This window comes from Balaenoptera physalus (genome assembly GCF_965194825.1).
Source record: "Balaenoptera physalus genome assembly, chromosome: 20".
NCBI lineage: Eukaryota > Metazoa > Chordata > Mammalia > Artiodactyla > Balaenopteridae > Balaenoptera > Balaenoptera physalus.
The window spans coordinates 59,988,218-60,006,142 of NC_138901.1; the positions used below are offsets into that span (position 1 = coordinate 59,988,218).

Genomic DNA, 17,925 nt, shown 5'->3' on the forward strand with positions numbered 1-17,925 from the left:
ATGTATTTAGGCAGGTAACTGTATCCTGCACTGAAGTATTATATACTGTTATTCTGTTTGTAAGATCATGAATCTGGAACTTTCTTCATGTTGCACAGGAATCTTGCCATCTCCTCCTCCCTTCTCCCCCCAAACCATGAATTTCTTCTTCATAATCATAAATCCCCTGGCCACACTACTCTTCACATCTCATGAAGAGCAGTAGTTATCTGGAATGGACTAGATTTTCCCTCCTAACTGGATGCCACAGTCAGCTTTCCCATGCTGTGCTCACTGTCTCCGTAGACTCTCACGGGCTCTATCTCAGCCCTAATTCACCTCCATAGTGCTCAGGTATGCCAGTTTATTTCTCATGTTCATTTACTTGATAATTCATTTAAGCAACATTTAAATATATAGCTCCAGGCTAGATAGTGTGAAGTCTGATTTTATGAAAAGAAAGCAGAGTGATTGAAAAGTTACTGGAAATAAAACAAAAAGCTTGGAATAGTATCTGAACAGGATCGTTATGATTTCTTATGAATAGCCGGGTAAAATTCAGTTTCATATCTCAGGAAGGTTGACTGGAATTGAGATATGCATCTATAAGCACTAACATCTATTGAATGCTCTATAGATTCCACATTTATTAACTTTCACAACAGTCTCGGGGAGGTTGGTGGTATTATCCCCTTTTTCCAGGGAGGAAACTGAGATTTGAGTACTAATTTGACAAAAGTCACACAGCCAAGAAGTGTCACGGACAGGACTTAAGAGACAAAAATCTCACTGTTCTTTCTGTTATACCACAAGTGGTCCAGGGATAAAGAACTTGAGCTTCATTTAACAAATAATCTGCTTTTTAAACATTGCAGATTTTGAGTGTGATAAGATGAAGGCTCAGGAGCTATACAGTTAAGTTGTGTAAAGTCACAAAATGCCTAGTTAGGCTGAACATTAAGCCACCCCCCGCCCCCCTTAGATCTTAGAATGCAAGAAGTAATAGGTACTTTCTGAATAATGAAGTTTTAGAAGCAGAAAGTTCACCTTGAAGCGTGCATATGCATAGTCAAAGTGTGTAACTTTCCTGAAGCTACAATGGTTAAAAATAATAAACACTTATTTAATAATGGTTTGGAGAAGGATTTTTGAGATAGATCACTTAAAAGAAAAGGATCTTTTCTTGGTGACATGACCTTCAGTTTTGATAATAGACACAGAATTCTGGGTTTATGAAAGGAAAGACTGGACATGAATGAGCGCATTCAGGACTTGTTGTGAGAGAGACAAATGCTTGTAACTCCCATCCCTGTGAAAAGCCTCCAGAGTATTTCATTTCACATAATTTATATGACCACAGGACATCAGCTCTTGGTCTGATTCAGTCAACCAACAGTCACGGAGCCATGAGATGTTATTTTTCTTCTTCTTGGCAGCAACAATGTAGAGGTTAATCTTGCCATTGGGTAATATTGAGCCTCTGAAAGTTCCATAACTTTATTTGGAGCAGTGAATAAATAACATTTAATACTGAAGTTGGTAACTCATTTATTGCTGTTGTCTCCAACCATGTGTATACTTCTTTCTAGGATGAAACTAAATGAGGATAAGAAGTCCAAAATACAACTTGGATTTTATTTAGATAATTTATTAAGACATTTAATTACACAGGTTCCTAAATTCATTTTCCGACTTGGTAGACAGGGAAAAAAGAGCTTGACAGTATTGAATAATGAAAGTGACTTTTAGTCTATAGCTTACATAAAGGCCAGACCTACTATTTATGTTATCAATACTGAGACTTAGAAGCACTTTTAAAATGTATTTTAATATATACATTTTCAGAATTTAATAGCAAGGAAACCCTTATTTAAGATATCTTTTGAGGTTGGGGAAATTCTGGTGTAGGAAATACTGTTCTGAGTAATCTGTGACTATAGGAGTTCATCAGGTTATGTAAAAGGCAGTGCTATTAGCCGAATTTAGTCACCTCCTCCCTTTCCACCCCTACTTCTGCTCATGTTGTCCTTTCCCCTTCCTTTCCCGCCCGGGCAAGTTTTAAGTACAGCTTTATGGAGGTAAAGTTGACAATCAACTGCACATATTTACAGTATACAATTTGATATGTTGGAACAAATGTACACACCTGTGGGATTATCACCATAATCAAGGTCATGAACATACCCACCTCTCCGGAGTTTCCTTGTGTCCCGTAGGTTATACACACTTTCTCTCTGCTGTCACCATCCTCAGGCAACTGCAGAACTGCTTTCTGCCACTGTAGATGAGTTTGCTTTTTCTAGAATTTTATGTAAATGGAATCATACAGCATGTACCCCCTCCTCTTTTTTTTTTTGTCATCTTTTACTCAGCATAATTATTTTGCAGTTCAGTTTCTTTCAAAGAGTTCTATTCAGGTTATCTGTTTCTCCCTGAGTGATACTTGGTAGTTTGATTTTATTTTCAGAAATTTGTGCCTTTTATCTAAACTGTCAAATTAATTGGTATAAAGTTATTCATAGTAGCCCTATATTATCAACATAATATCTGTAGAATCTACAGTGATGTTACCGCCCTCTCTCTCTCATTCCTGATGTAATTTGTATCTTCTCTAATTTTTCCTGATTAGTGTGGCTTGGCTAATTTGTTAGATGTATTCCTAGGTGTTTTTTCCTTTCTACTGTGAGTGGTGTCTTTTTAAACATTTTATTTTCTAAGTTGTTCCTGTTGGTATAAAAGTTATGTTATTGGTTTTATCCGGTTGTTGTCTCTGAAACCCGTATCTTGATCTTAGTAGTTCAGTTTCATTATCGTCCACCTTCCTTTTCAGTAAATCCGTATTCAGTAATTTTTATTTTTGTATTTCAGTTGTGTGGTTGTCCTGTCTTTTGCTTGAACATGAAAGTAATGTTGCTGTCACTGCTTTTGAGGCAGCTCAAACCATTCCTTTTTTTTTTTTTTAAACGCAGCTCATTGCTGTTGTCTATTCTCAGTTATGGCCAAAAGGAACTGCCAGAAGAAATACATTTACATTAGGCTATGTGCCTTAGAAACTACAAAGATTTCACGCCCTGGAGCTAATTGCTCCTTTGAACCTGCCCTTCTCACCTCAGTTTACTTCTCACCTTTATTTCCCTTGTTCCCTTGTCTTTCCTTCTCTTTTGGTTGCTCTCCTATTTTTCTATCCTTTCCCCTTCTCCGCTCATTTTCTTAACTCAAGTTTTTAGCAGCCGCCAGGCACTTTACTTTGTGCTTTACGTATGTTAACTCGTTTGATCTTTATCATAGTGCATCGAAGATTGTGGGGCAAAATCCCATTTCACAGTTAGGAGTTGACGGGGCCCAAGCTTATGTAAGTGGAAAGTGGGAGAGCCTGGATGCGTAAGTCAGGCCTTCACACTCTAATCAATGCTTGTCCCACTTTGCTATATTACTGAAGTTAAAGTTCCTTTTTCGCTGTTTTTCTAAGCAGCTGAGTTAAATGTGCTATCCTTTTCTCTAATTAAAAAATTCTAGTAAATCTATTGAGATGGTGTCTTTAGATTGAAGTAAATTCAAGTGTGTGTTTTGGGTTAATAGTGTTAGTCGTTTATGAAGGTTATTCTGCAAGAGCACCCAGAAAAAGAGACCTAAGAAGAAAGATTGGAATCACTATAAGTGAAAGTTCTCTTTGTCAAATATGCTTTACCAATCAGCGTTCTGTGAAGCCCTGGAGCTACATGGATGTTGCAGCAGGCGCTTCTGTTTTGAGAGTGGGATTATTCATCCCAGCAGTCATCACAGCATGTGCTGTCTCTGCATATAAGTTAAATGTCCTTGCATTGGAGGTGTTGGTAGGAGAAAGGAGTTAAGAAAATGGATTCTGTTCATGGCTCTATCGCTAATTAGCAGTGCTGTTCTGAGCAAGCCATTTTACTTCAACGGGCGTAGATCTCTCGTATGATCAATCCAAGTCAGACGTTAGGGGAAGGAGGTTAGTGGTAGAAAATCTCTAAAGATATAGCTGGGGGCTTCCCTGGTGGTGCTACTGTAGTTGAGAATCTGCCTGCCAATGCGGGGGACATGGGTTCGAGCCCTGGTCTGGGAAGATCCCACGTGCCACGGAGCAACTAGGCCCGTGAGCCACAATTACTGAGCCTGCGCGTCTGGAGCCTGTGCTCCGCAACAAGAGAGGCCGTGATAGTGAGAGGCCCGCGCACCGCGATGAAGAGTGGCCCCCGCTTGCCACAACTAGAGAAAGCCCTGGCACAGAAACGAAGACCCAACACAGCCATGAATAAATAAATAAATAAATAAATAAATAGATAGATAGATAGATAGATAAATAGATAAATAGATAAATAAAAGTAAAGATATAGCTGGATCCATAAATTAGTAACCATATACAAAATTTTTTAAAGATAATTTTTGTCATCATCCTGATAGCTCTTTTCACTCTTACAAGGTACTTCGTAGTCCTTGTTTATATGTGCACATACTTTTACAGCATTATAAACATGGAATCTGCTTATAGCCTGTGTTTTCTCATGCATACCTCATGAACTGTATAGTTTTCAAAATAATTTAATTTTAGGTAATCCTTTTAATAATGTACCGTTTCTTCTTGTGAGATAGTTCAGAGGTTTTTAGTTTGTTTTTGTTTTTTCTTTTTGTAATTTACGAGCTGTTTGTTTAAGTTAGATTCCCAGTCATGGGATGACTCTATCAAAGGGTGTAGGCACTTTTATTTCTCTTGTTTTATTGTCAAATTGCCTTCAAACTGGTTTAAAACACTCTATAATGCTGCCAGTAGTTTTTGAATGATTTGATTTGATTATAGCCAGCATTTGTTCATTTAAGGAATGTTTATTGAGCCCCTGTCGTGGTGGACTGCATGTTCTAATAGGGAAGATAAATGAAAACCATAATAAATAAGTAAATTATATTTTATATTAGAAGATGATAAAGGCTCTACAGAGTAGAGCAGTTAAGGGGATGCTGAGAGGGGGATGACTTGCATTTTGAATTGGGCATTTTCAATGTCGGCCACTGAGAAGGTGGCATTTAAGCAAGGACTTTAAGCATTGGGTTTGCTTTATGTATTTTTTTTCTTTTTTACTAATTTAAGAAGTTTATATAGTTTCTCAAGATTCCTGTAATCTATTTCCTTTGTTAGTGAGAATGAACAGTTTCCCACATATTTTCTGTTTTTCTATTTAATCATGGCAAAATTTGAAAATTTTTATAAAAGTCCAAAGGTTTTCTATGTAAGACTGTGTCCATCCTTACAATTAAGAGTGGGGAAAATTGGGCAACTAAGTTTGTGTTTGAACATGAGGAGAATATTCTGTACAGCGCTTTAATAGGAACAAAAATTTAAAAAAAAAAAAAAAGAAGAAGATTGCTTCTTCTCTCATTGTATTTCTATTTTAAGTAAAGGAAAGGTGGTACTTAATGTTAAGATGTATAAGAATAACCGATATTTGTTTTTTTATAGGGTGACTGTTGGATCTGTATGGAACTCATGTCTACCTCGTTTGATAAGTTTTACAAATATGTATATAGTGTATTAGATGATGTTATTCCAGAAGAAATTTTAGGCAAAATCACTTTAGCAGTAAGTACTTGGTTTTCAAATTGTTCCTTGTATACATACTTATGTAAAGATGCTACTGGAGTTTTGAATGCACACATCTGAATGCCCTTCACAGAATGTTACTGACCTTCCTGGAAAATAATTATAATAGGAAAAGAGACAAAAATCACTTCTGTGGGGTAATTAACACAACAAGTAGTAAGAACAATTTTCAAAATACTACATTGACACTTTTCATTATTGAAAAGTACATATTGAAATCATACATTTCAATAATAAATACTACAGTATTCTTTCCATTAAAATCAGAGTGAACCATAATAGATTGTGCTGTAAATAAGGCTAGAAAAAGCAATTTTCTGCTCCTCTTTCCCTTGTTACTTTAACGGTATTTAAATAGGTTATATTATCACAGTTCCCCTTAAATTAATCAGAATTGCAGCAGTCTCCTTGAATTCCCTTAATTGAAACTCTTGGACAAATTATATTTCCTGTGGTTTAAGATTTGGGCTATTCTGTCTAAACTATTTAAATGGTTGACTAGCAATTTCAGTAACCAGCATTACTACTAATTTGGTCAAATCACTTTTACCATAGTACCAAAAAAGAAAAGAGGCACTGTTTTGCTTACATGTTTATAGTTTTGAAAATGAATTAATGATCATTTTCTTTCTTGTTCTTTTAGCTAACAAAGGTCATTCACAGTTATTTCACAGAAAGAAAAACAAATTTTTTTGATAGAGTAAAGTTAGTAAGTTTCTTAGAAACCCCTGAGAATCTGAACTAATGACATGACCTGGGTTAGTGGATGTGTAAACTAAATTTTATAGGAAGTTGTAAGATAGATATTCTGGTTGTATGTAATTTCCCCTTTCTTCACTGCATCCTCCACATCCAGTATAGTCTGCCTGTTAATTGTCAGTTTATCCTGTTTAATCATTAAGGGTCACTGTTAAAATATGTAGACAGTTTCTGAACTGTATTTTAGTTGTAAGAAATATGTGTGTATAACTGGGATTTAAAAAGTCAGATTAAACTCTAGTCATAATCTTAAGATTAATAGGTCTCATGTTAATGTTTTAAATTATTTACCTGAATTAATGCTTAATTTAAATGTTTTATGAGCTGTTAAGATATACACCCTTTCATATAATTTTATAAAGAAGCTGTCTAGTATAAACAAGTTTTACTAGGAACTTGTTCATTATTCAGACAGGTGTATGGAATTTTATGTTGATCACTTTAGTCATCTCTCTTCAGTATACCAAACCTAGCTTTATCTTGGAACTTGTTACTATTCATAATAATTATAATGGAACAATAGTAGAATAATGATAATAGCTAATGGTTATTGAGTGTTTATTTGTGTCAGGCCAAGATCTCATGACATTTTATGTTCATAGCAACTCTCAATGGTAAATAGTGTAATCCCCTTTTTATTTACAGATGACAAATCTAAAGCATGGAGAGGTTAAGTAATTAATTTGCTTTGAATTTCATACATTTGTAAGTGTAAATGATTTAAGCCCAGGCAGCCTGATCCTAGAATCCAGCTGTTAACCACTGCACGACAGGATGATCATGAAGTTGGAAAACATAGATAAAATTATTTTATTCTATATTGCAATATATGTAATGTATACTAATAAATCATTTATTATATATTTGCCTGTGTTTCTAGACTTGGTGATCATCCTTTATATTAAGCGTAACATTTAAAATTACTTTGTGTTAAATCCCTTCTTGCTAATTAATAACCCCATGAACAAGCCTGGCTGTTTGAAACATTGCGAGTTTGTGTTCTGCACCCAGCAGCTTGATGGCAGCGGAGACTTGACCTTTCTAATGGTAGGCCTGTGCTTCACTTCTCTATTAGTTTGCTGTTGTAGAAATTTTAATTCAAGTCTCTGTTTCCTCTATTCCTGGAGAAATCTTTGATTTCCTGATCATGAGCAGTGATCAAACAATAGGATAAATTCTGGCTCTGCAAAAATTACTTTGCAGGCTCCACACCCAGCGAGGGTGAATGATTGTGAGAAACTGAGAATTTGGAAAAACTTATTAAATTAGGGTTGATAATGGAACCAGACTGTTGGACCTTTTTGTACTAAATATATCTGTTCCTAAAGTTCGATGGTATGAGAAAGATTATACAACTTTTTAATGACTTATTTAAAAAATTGTAAGTTACCTGTTTGTATTTTTAGCTGTCAGGGAAGGGCGTATGAAGGCAACTGAGTTTTCAGATCTAAAATCATAATTTAGCATCTTCAGTTAACATAAAAAATGGACAGAATATTGAAATATTAAGCCTAAAAGAATGCAAAGAGCTACCCGAGCTGTTACTTTACGGTAAGCTATTGTGCTGTCTGATTAGAAGGAAATTGATTGCTTATCCCAACCGTCTCTGCTTTTTCCTCCCTAGACTGTGAAAGCACTAAACCACTTAAAAGAAAACTTGAAAATCATTCACAGAGGTGGGTATGAATTGTTTTTTTTTTTAGACTAGAAATTAACGTTCTTCCTTAATAGGAAAAAAAATTAAAAGTTACAGTGCATTGTATAACTTTTCCTAAAATACTTGTATTTTTAGCAAAACATACTATATGTACCCTAAAACTTTATTATTAATTTAGGATTTTTTTCCCCTTTGGGATTCTATAAATTTCAGTCTAACTTATTAGAATGTTGGGGCTTAGTTGAAAAATAATTATTCATTTGCCTGATAGATAATTAATGTTTCTCTGTCTATACAAATAAGGCAGGAAGGTGAACCTGTGGACCGTCAAAGAAGGATCTGCAGGATAGCACCCTCGATCATTTTAAAGGCACGCTACTGTCCCTATCAAGTGTTTCTTCTTTACTTTGGAGGATATTTTTGTAAATTGAGAAAGATTCTTTAATTAGTATTTTACATTGAAATTCCTCTAAAGCATTTGTATTTGTGAAAACAGTGATCTTGGCCTTATTTAGACACAGGTCCAAATTCAAACATTTGGTGTCTGTCTTTTGGGAGACAGTGGGATTCCTGAATTTAATTCAGCAAATAGTTTAAGTAGTTGCTCTGTCTTATTACTATGCCAGACTCGGGGTAGTGAGGCAGTGGCTTTGAAGAGGCACAGTTCTGTACCCTCAGTAAATCTGTAGTGGACAAACCCAAGGTGATACATGGCAGTGTGTGATTCAGCCTGACAACACAGGACAGCAAGGAAACAGTCATATTCAGAGATGCAAAAAACCTTGAATTCTAAGGTTAAAGGGCTCTAAGGTTGTGATTAAAGAAATTAGTAATTAGGGCATTGATAAGTAATTTTTATTTGAGGTTGACACTGGACCACTGAAATTAGTTAACCTCGAACATCAGAATATTTCATTTAATTTTGCCTGGCTTAATGCTTGTTAAAAATAATATTGGGTAGGCTTCTTATTTTCTCTTTTGGCCTAAAATCATGTAGGATTAGGTCCCTAAACAAAATTATTTTGTTCCTCTTGTACTTCATCTTGTTCTTGTTTTGGATTTTTTCCCTCCCTTTTTTTTGGCTATATTTGGTAATTATGGGAGTATTACCTTAGGGCATCTGACAATTACCTTAGGGATTCTCACCAGTCACAGTAAAGCACTAAGACATTGCCCAAGGTTAAATAAAAGGGAAAGGCTTCAAAAATAACTTTGGTTTTCCTGTGACTAAGTAAAATGATGAATTTATAGCAGTCTTTTTTACCAGCTAGGATCAGTTAGCTTTTTTGCTGTAATTAGAGTGCTTTTGATTACACGTAAGAGAAAATCCTGTTAACTGGCTTAAACTTCAAGGAAACTCATTATCTGTCGTAGTAAGTCCAAAGATAGGGTGGCTCCAAGCACGATGTGATTAGGGTTCAGGCTCCCTTCTTCTGGCTCTGCTCTCCTTAACGTGTTGGCTCCATCCTCAGGGTAGTAACAACTAAAGCAGGTCCTGTGTCACGCCTAGCATAACAGCCTCCCTCTTGAAGAAGAAGCTGTCTCTTTTTGTGCGGCTGTCTTAGCAGCAGGGAGCTCTTCCTTACTTGTCTCTCAAATTTTCTCTTGTCTCACTCACGCCCTTACCTAAACTAGTCCCTGGCAAGGAGCATGAGGCTACCCTGATAAGCTTAGACCAATCAGGACCCCGTGTTTGGAGGTGCGGATAGATGTGCACAGAGGAAGATGGAGCTCAGTAAAATGAAAGTTCCATTAGAAAGGATGATGGCACGGTTAGGAGTGGATGCTTGATAGGCAGTCAGCCATGTCAGTGATGGTAAGCGTTCTTTTCTGGATTTTTTTGTAGGTCCCCTTCTGAGTTACAGACAGATAGTTTTGTATCCTATATTTATTTCTGTCCTTTTTATTCATGGAGCCATGACAGTGACAATGAAGTGCTTCGAAGGATTGAGATAGGGACAGAGAATTAGTGAGCAAGGGGAGAGAATTGTCCAGCTAGCTGATTTGCACACACTGGCAGTGAGTTAGTTGATGGTGAGTGAGGAGGAGGTGATAACCCAAGGACCAATGTGACAAGACTGTATAAAACCTGGAGAACCAAATGGAAAGGATTCAACTTTCTCAGGTGTGCGGGAAAGCACACACACTCTGAGAATGGTAAAAATGAATCTGGTTTCTCCAGGATGACTCTTAAAGAAGGTTGGTTGGGAGAAACTTGATGAAGCCATCTAAGATCAGGAAAATCTCTCAAGGACAAATAATTATTAAGTGGATGCATTTACTGAGTACTAACAATGTTCAGTTTCTGTAATAGGTGTTTTCATTTCCACAATCCTATAAGTTAGGAATTATTACTTCTGTTTTGTAGATGAGGGAATTGTGATTGCTAAGTGAAAGTTCAGGAACTTGCCCCAGGTCACATTGTGAATATCAGACCCAGGTCTTGAACCTTTGCTTTTCTGATCCCGAAGCTTGTGGTCTTTTAGGTGTACTGGACTGGATACTTTCCTAAGTTAGACAAAGCTCTCCTTTAACTAAATTGTGAGTTTATAATTTGTATACTTTGCATTTAGTTGTATAATCTTTGACACATATTGTAAAGTAGCTTAGTATACTCTTACAGATTAAATTCATCCTACATGTTTTGACTGTTAAGTAATGAATTTGAAACAAGTAAATTAGTATGTCTCTTGATGAAAACAAAGAAAACTTTATAGAATGCCTAAATTTAATATGAGGAGTTTTTTGATAATGAGTTTTTAGCATTCAGAAAATTTTCTCATCTTCTTAGCTATCTGAATTTTAAGGACTTGATCACTTATGTTTTCTAAGGTTTTTCAGTATTTTTCCTTGAAATACTTTAGAATATAGCTCGTTTGATTGATTACTTGAACGTTGAATGACGTCTGTGTCTTGCAGATATCAAACCTTCCAATATTCTTCTGGATAGAAGTGGAAATATTAAACTCTGCGACTTTGGCATCAGTGGACAGCTTGTGGACTCCATTGCCAAGACAAGAGATGCTGGGTGCAGGCCATACATGGCAGTAAGTGCAAAGGCCAAACCTTGCTTGACAGTCATTGCACAGAGAGCCTGTGCCCTTTGGTGCTCTACTACTAAGGAATCTGCTTTGGTCGTGCAGTTTCACCATACTAGAATATTCTCCTCTTCCACGAAGACCAAACTCAGTTCTAGCTCTTCTATGAAACTTGGCGAAATTATCCCAGTGAACTCCTGTTTCATTGTCTTACTGTATTCCTTTTGCCTGGCACTTAGCATTTATGGTCTTTTCTGATTACTATTTTTTCATTATATTCTAGTTAGTTCTCAGAAGGCCTCTTTGTATCTCTAGACCCCCATAGGCTGTCTTGACTGTAGGAGGTACTATTGTAATAGACATATTGATAATGTAAGTGGTGCTATTTCCGGTTAGAGAAGAATGGGAAGCCGAATTCCTCATAGAACTCAGTATGTCTCATAGCATGTTCAGAGGTAAGAGAAACTCACTGACACGTGCAAGGTAGAGGCATTAGTTATTTCCCAACCTGGAGTGTCATAATACCTGCTGATGCGTAGGAAAGCTACTTATACTGATATGTTTATTTTGTAACCAGCCAAAATACTGATCTACCTCTTTTTTTTTTTTTTTTAATTTATTTATTTTTGGCTGCGTTGGGTCTTTGTTGCTGCTCATGGGCTTTCTTTAGTTGCGGCGAGCGGGGGCTGCTCTTCTTTGCGGTGCACAGGCTTATCATTACAGTGGCTTCTCTTGGTGCGGAGCACGGGCTCTAGGTGTGCGGACTTCAGTAGTTGTGGCGCACGGGCTTAGTTGCTCCTCGACATGTGGGATCTTCCCAGAACCAGGCTTGAACCCGTGTCCCCTGCATTGGCAGGCGGATTCTTAACCACTGCGCCACCAGGGAAGTCCCTACCTCTTTTTTGAATAGGTTTCAGATGGCACTCAAGGTACCATTCTGCGGGTAATTTTTGCCTTGGCATTCCTCATATTTATTGGTCTTTCTCATATCTATCTACTTACCTACCTACCTATAATCATATTATATATATTTTGTTACTTTTCTCATGTTTATTTTTGTTGCTTTGCCTAGAACTATATCAATGTTGAATGACAGTATTGATGGTAGGATTCTTATGTTGCTTGACTTGAAAGCAAATGTCTTTTTCTGGTTTACTAAGTGTATGTGTATATATCTGTGTGTGAGAATGTGTGTGTGAGAGAGAGAATAAGAATGAATCAGAAATGGCTATTAAATTTTATTAAATGCCTTTTTGGCATCATTCAGTGTATGATAAAATGTTTCTGTATAGCTGTTGATATGACACATGATAGTAACATAATATTTCCTGTGGTTGAACCATTCTGGCATTCCAGAAATAATCCCTACATGGTTCATAGTTTATATGTTTAATATATTTTTACATGTGCTATGTTAATATTTATGATTGCTACATAAAAATGTTTGAGATTGGTTTATAGTGTACATTGTAAAGGTTTTAGGTGGGTTATGCAAGTTTTAAAAATCAAATTGGGAAAATTTTCATCTTTATTTTATTCATACAGTAAAAAAGTATTGATCACCTAGTGATCAAAAACATAACTTTGGCCTCCTTGAGCTCAGAAAATTTTCCCCAGAGCTCAGAACAGTTGTGATAGTATAGTTTTCTGTTCTTTGAGGCTGAAATCCATCTTGGCCAGGAGTCTTTGGGGAAAGATACATAATTCTTTTTTTTTTTTCTAAGATTTTTTTTTTTTTATGTGGACCATTTTTAAAGTCTTTATTGAATTTGTTACAATATTGCTTCTGTTTTATGTTCTGGATGTTTGGCCGTGAGGCATGTGGGATCTTAGCTCCCCGAACAGGGATCGAACCCGCACCCCCTGCATTGGAAGGTGAAGTCTTAACCACTGGACTGCCAGGGAAGTCCCCATAATTCTTTGAAAACTGTGAAATTTTACTGTTTCCTTAGCGTCACACATACGCATGGGTGTGTGTGTGTGTGTGCATGTGTATACATATACATACTTTCCTTTTCTTAGTTGTTTTAAGTGTTGGGTGTCAGAGCTGTTTACTGCAGTGTTTTAAGTACCAAGTACGTGGCAGTTTTAAAATCTGTCCAATCTCTTTAATACACCTCCCTTCAAAAGGCGGTGGCTAACACCTACTGAGCCTGCGCGTCTGGAGCCTGTGCTCCGCAACAAGAGAGGCCGCGATAGTGAGAGGCCCGCGCACCGCGATGAAGAGTGGGCCCCACTTGCCGCAACTAGAGAGAAAAGCCCTCGCACAGAAACGAAGACCCAACACAGCCATAAATAAATAAATAAATAAATAAATAAAATTAAAAAAAAAATATATATATATAAAAAAAAAAAAGGCGGTGGCTAAGTACAGCCTTGAGTGTGGACTGAACTTAGTCACTCACTTCTCATGAATAGCATGTGGCAGAAATGACAGTGCATCCCTCTGAGAGTAGGTCATAAAGAGGCATGTGGCTTCTTTCTTGTTTTCTTTCTTGGATTGCTCACTCTGGGGGAGGCCAGCTGCCATGTTGTGAAGACACTCAGGCAGCTTTACAGAGAGACTCACGTGGTGAGGAGCAGAGGCTTCCTGCGGTACTGTGTGAGTGAGCTTGGTGACGAGACCTCCTGCCTAGTGAGGCCGACAGCCCTGGCTGACCTCTCAGTTGAAGTCTCATGAGAGACCCTGAGTCATAACCAGCAACAGAAATGCTCCCTGGAGGCTGACTCCCAGAAACCTGAAATAATAAGTGTCCGTTGGTGTCAGCTGTTAAGTTTTGCGGTGCTTTATTATACAAACAGCTAACCGGTACAAGTGATTCCTGTTAATCTTTTTACTTACTACTTGCTTTCAGAGCATTTTAGTCGGTATGTTTCTGCCTTTTGGGACAGATTAAAATTCTTCTTTTAGCATGATAAATGGTCAATTAAAAAATGAAATATTGGAAGAGGTCTGTTCCGTATTATAATTATATTTGTTCAGCACTTTTTTTTTTAACTGTTTATTTTTTAATTTTTTTTGGGTGGGGCTGTGCTGGGTCTTCGTTGCTGCGTGCGGGCTTTCTCTAGCTGCGGCGAGCGGGGGCTACTCTTCGTTGTGGCGCGTGGGCCTCTCATCCCTGTGGCTTCTCTTGTTGCAGAGCGTGGGTTCCAGGCGTGTGGGCTTCAGTAGTTGCAGCACATGGGCTCGGTAGTTGTGGCTCGCGGGCTCAGTAGTTGTGACGCACCGGCTTAGCTGCTCTGCGGCATGTAGGATCTTCCCGGACCAGAGCTTGAACCCATGTCCCCCGCATAGGCAGGCGGATTCTCAACCACTGCACCACCAGGGAGGTCCCTCTTCACTTTTTCGCCACTTTAATCTAAAAAAATTGAGGAGTTCAAAATTTGAAAACATTGAGATTGTCAATTTCTCCTTATTCCTTGGTTTTTATTTTATATACTTTAATACAAAGTAACTTGAGTTGTGTATTTATTATAAATTATATGTTTTGGATGTAAAATTGTTTTATCTACTACTTTTTTGCTGTTTTTGTTAACGTTATAGACCCTATTCTCTAAGTTGATATTTTCCTCTTGTAGTTAATTTTAAAAAGCTTTTTGTTTTTCAACTCCATACTTCTGGCTTAGATTTAGGAAACAGGGTCTTTAATTAGTTTCATGGATCTTAAATCTCTACTCCTCTCAAAGAATACTTTTCAAAATATTAAAAATATTACACATACAAATAAAGAACGAACATGTGTCAAAAATATATTTAACTCATTAATGAGAAAACTGGACAGACAGGTTAGTGAAACTGGCTCAAAGAACATTTGCATAATTCTGTATTTATAGTCACTAAAGAAGGAATATTGCAACAAGATGGCTACTCAAAATATAAATTTGCTAATTATCGCCAGGTCAATAAAATAATAACTTTTGGGGTTGTTGGACAGAAATCATTTGCATCCCTACCTGACAAAAAATCTGCAGGTTATTGTGTAACTTAAGTGTCTGGGCCCTAATGGAACAAGTACACTTACACAGTCCTCGGGCAGGCTTGCCGGTACTCCACTGTGACACTGAAAGGAAATGGAATCCTTTTTTGGATTTATTTCCTGGTGTTGGGTAAGTTTTTCTAACACGCATATGCTAGACATTACAGCTGTTTGTGACATAAACATACAGCAGTTTTAGAATGACATTAACACCGTAACCACAAATAATAGGTGCCCATTTTAAGCATACAATTTGAATTTTGACAAATGTAGTTAGTCATGTAATCACCACATCAGTCAAGATATAAAATATGTCTCATATTTTATAGGATCATTGGTCCTATTTTCTGTCACTGTTGGTTAGGTTTGCTTTTCCTCGAGTTCTTTAGAAATGCCATCCTACAGTCTGTGCTTGTTTGTGTGTGCTTTCTTTTGAAGATGTATCGATGCTATCTGTGTGTATATGCCGTTCAGTCTTTTTATTGCAGAGAAGTTGTTATTGTATCAATAGACCACAATTTATTTATCCATTCCGCTGTGAGTATCTTGACACTGCTGAGTCTTTTAGTACCTGTTATGTTTCTCCATTGATTTAGATCTTCTTGCTGTCTCTCAGTGATGTTTTATAGTTTTCAGTGTGGATCTCTTGAGCACCTTTTGAATTTATTCCTGAGGAATTCATGTTTTTTGATGCTAATATTGTAAATGGGATTTTTAACTTTTTCCCAATATTTTGCTATTATTCTAGATAAATAGAGCTGATTTGCATATTTTGACATTGTGTCCTATGATCTTGCTGGTTTCACCATTAATTTTAGTAGGGATTTTCTAACTAAACAGTTGTAGAAATCCAAATGTTTGTGAGTAAAAGCCGTGCTTTTCCCCTTTTCCCCCCTTACCTTTTTGTACTGGCTGGGACCTCCAATATAATGCTGAATAGTAGCAGTGCCTTGTTCCCAGTATTAATTAGGAAGGACGTGTTCTGTATTTCACCACTAAATATGATGTTAGCTGTAGGTTATTTTACATGCATTTTATGAAATAAGAGGTTTCCTTCTCAGTATGCTAACAGTTGTTGAATTTTATCAGATTCTAATCCTACATCTGTTGAGATGATCGTATGATTTTTAAAATTATTCTATAAATATGGTACATTACATTGATTTTCAAGTGTTAAGCCCATATTATATTCCTGTGATAAACCCCACTTGATTATGATATATTACCACTTCATATGTTGCTAGATTAGATTTGCTCATATTTTAACAATTTTTGTGTCTGTATTTATGAGGGATATTAATTGTCTTGTAATGTTTTGGTCAGGTTTTCATAAATGGCTTATGCTGGCTTCATAAAATGGGTTGAGAGGAATACCCTACTTTTCTGTGTTTTGAAAATAATTTGAGTAAGACTGGTGTTATTTCTCCCTTGCATGTTTGAAAGAGTTCACCAGTAAACTTACCTGGGTCTGTACTTTGTGGAAAGGTCTTTAATAACAAATTCATTTAAAAATTTAAAAAGTTTTGCAGTTATTCAGATTTCTACATTATTTTTGTAGGTTTTCATTTTCAAAGAATGTCTATTTCATCTGTTTCTGTAAGATCAATAGTAATGTCCCCTCTTTCATTCTAACTTTAATAATTTGAGTCTTCCCTCTCTTTCTCTTGGTCAGTGTAGCTAGAAGTTTGCCAATTTTGCTAAGCTTTCCAAAGAATCAACTTCTACTTTTGTTGACATTTTGTATTGATTTTTGTTCTCTGTTTCACTTACTTCTGCTTTACGTTTTATTACTCCCTTCCTTCTCCTTGCTTTGAGTCTAGTTTGTTCTTCTTTTTCTGTTTCCTTAAAGCTGTCAAGTTAGGCTGTTGATTTGCAATCTGTCTTCTCTTCTAATATATGCAATTACTGCCATAAGTCTCCCTCTGAGTAGTACTTTCACTGCATCCCACAAACTTTGGGTGATTTCGTTTTGGTGATTTCACTTTCATTGAAATTGAACATGAGTACTGTGAAATAATTTACTGAAATTATTTCAATAAATAATTTCATTGATTACTTCATTTTGTAACTTCATTTTATTAATATTTAGTTCAGAATATTTTGAAATTTTTTCTTGAGACTTCTGTGATCCATGTGTTTGTTTGTTTTTTTTAATTAATATACTTTTACTTTTTTTTTTTTTTAAAGTATTTGTTTATTTATTTATTTATGGCTGTGTTGGGTCTTCGTCTCTGTGCGAGGGCTTTCTCCAGTTGCGGCAAGCGGGGGCCACTCTTCATCGCGGTGCGCGGGCCTCTCACTATCGCGGCCTCTCTTGCTGCGGAGCACAGGCTCCAGACGCGCAGGCTCAGTAGTTGTGGCTCACGGGCCCAGCCGCTCCGCAGCATGTGGGATCCTCCCAGACCAGGGCTCGAACCCGTGTCCCCTGCATTGGCAGGCAGACTCTCAACCACTGCGCCACCAGGGAAGCCCCATGTGTTATTTAGAAGTGTGTTCTGTTTGTTTTTAATTTTTTCTTGGAGTGTGGTTGCTTTACAGTGTTGTGTTAGCCTGAACTGCACAACAAAGTGAATCAGCCACACACATACAGAGATCCCCTCCTTTTTGGACTTCCCTCCCATTTAGGCTACCACAGTGCGTTAGGTAGAGTTCCCTGTGCTATATGGTATGTTCCCATCAGGTGTCTATGTTATACATAACATCAATAATGTGTAAGTGTCGATCCCAGTCTCCCAATTCCTCCCACCCCACCCCTTTCCCCCTTGGTATCCATACATTTGTGATCCATGTGTTACTTAGAAGTGTGTTGTTTAATCTCCAAATATTTGGGGATTTTTTAGATATCTTTCTGTTATTGATTTCTAATATAATTACTTTGTGGTCTAAGAACATGCCTTG

General features: G+C 37.0%; 1 protein-coding gene across 9 annotated transcripts in view; it reads left to right on the top strand.

Moving 5' to 3' along the window:
* Positions 1-17,925, top strand: part of MAP2K4 (mitogen-activated protein kinase kinase 4) — a 105,355-nt gene that overhangs the window by 75,442 nt on the left and 11,988 nt on the right. For 5 of the 9 annotated variants that reach the window (XM_082441437.1, XM_082441429.1, XM_082441430.1 and 2 more), the window contains 4 exons: positions 5,456-5,575; positions 7,325-7,402; positions 7,980-8,031; positions 10,932-11,059. In XM_082441437.1, the coding sequence (XP_082297563.1) occupies positions 5,456-5,575; positions 7,325-7,402; positions 7,980-8,031; positions 10,932-11,059 (378 nt within the window). The remainder of the gene's footprint in view (positions 1-5,455; positions 5,576-7,324; positions 7,403-7,979; positions 8,032-10,931; positions 11,060-17,925) is intronic. The other 4 variants (XM_082441433.1, XM_082441434.1, XM_082441435.1 and 1 more) reach the window with 2 other exon arrangements.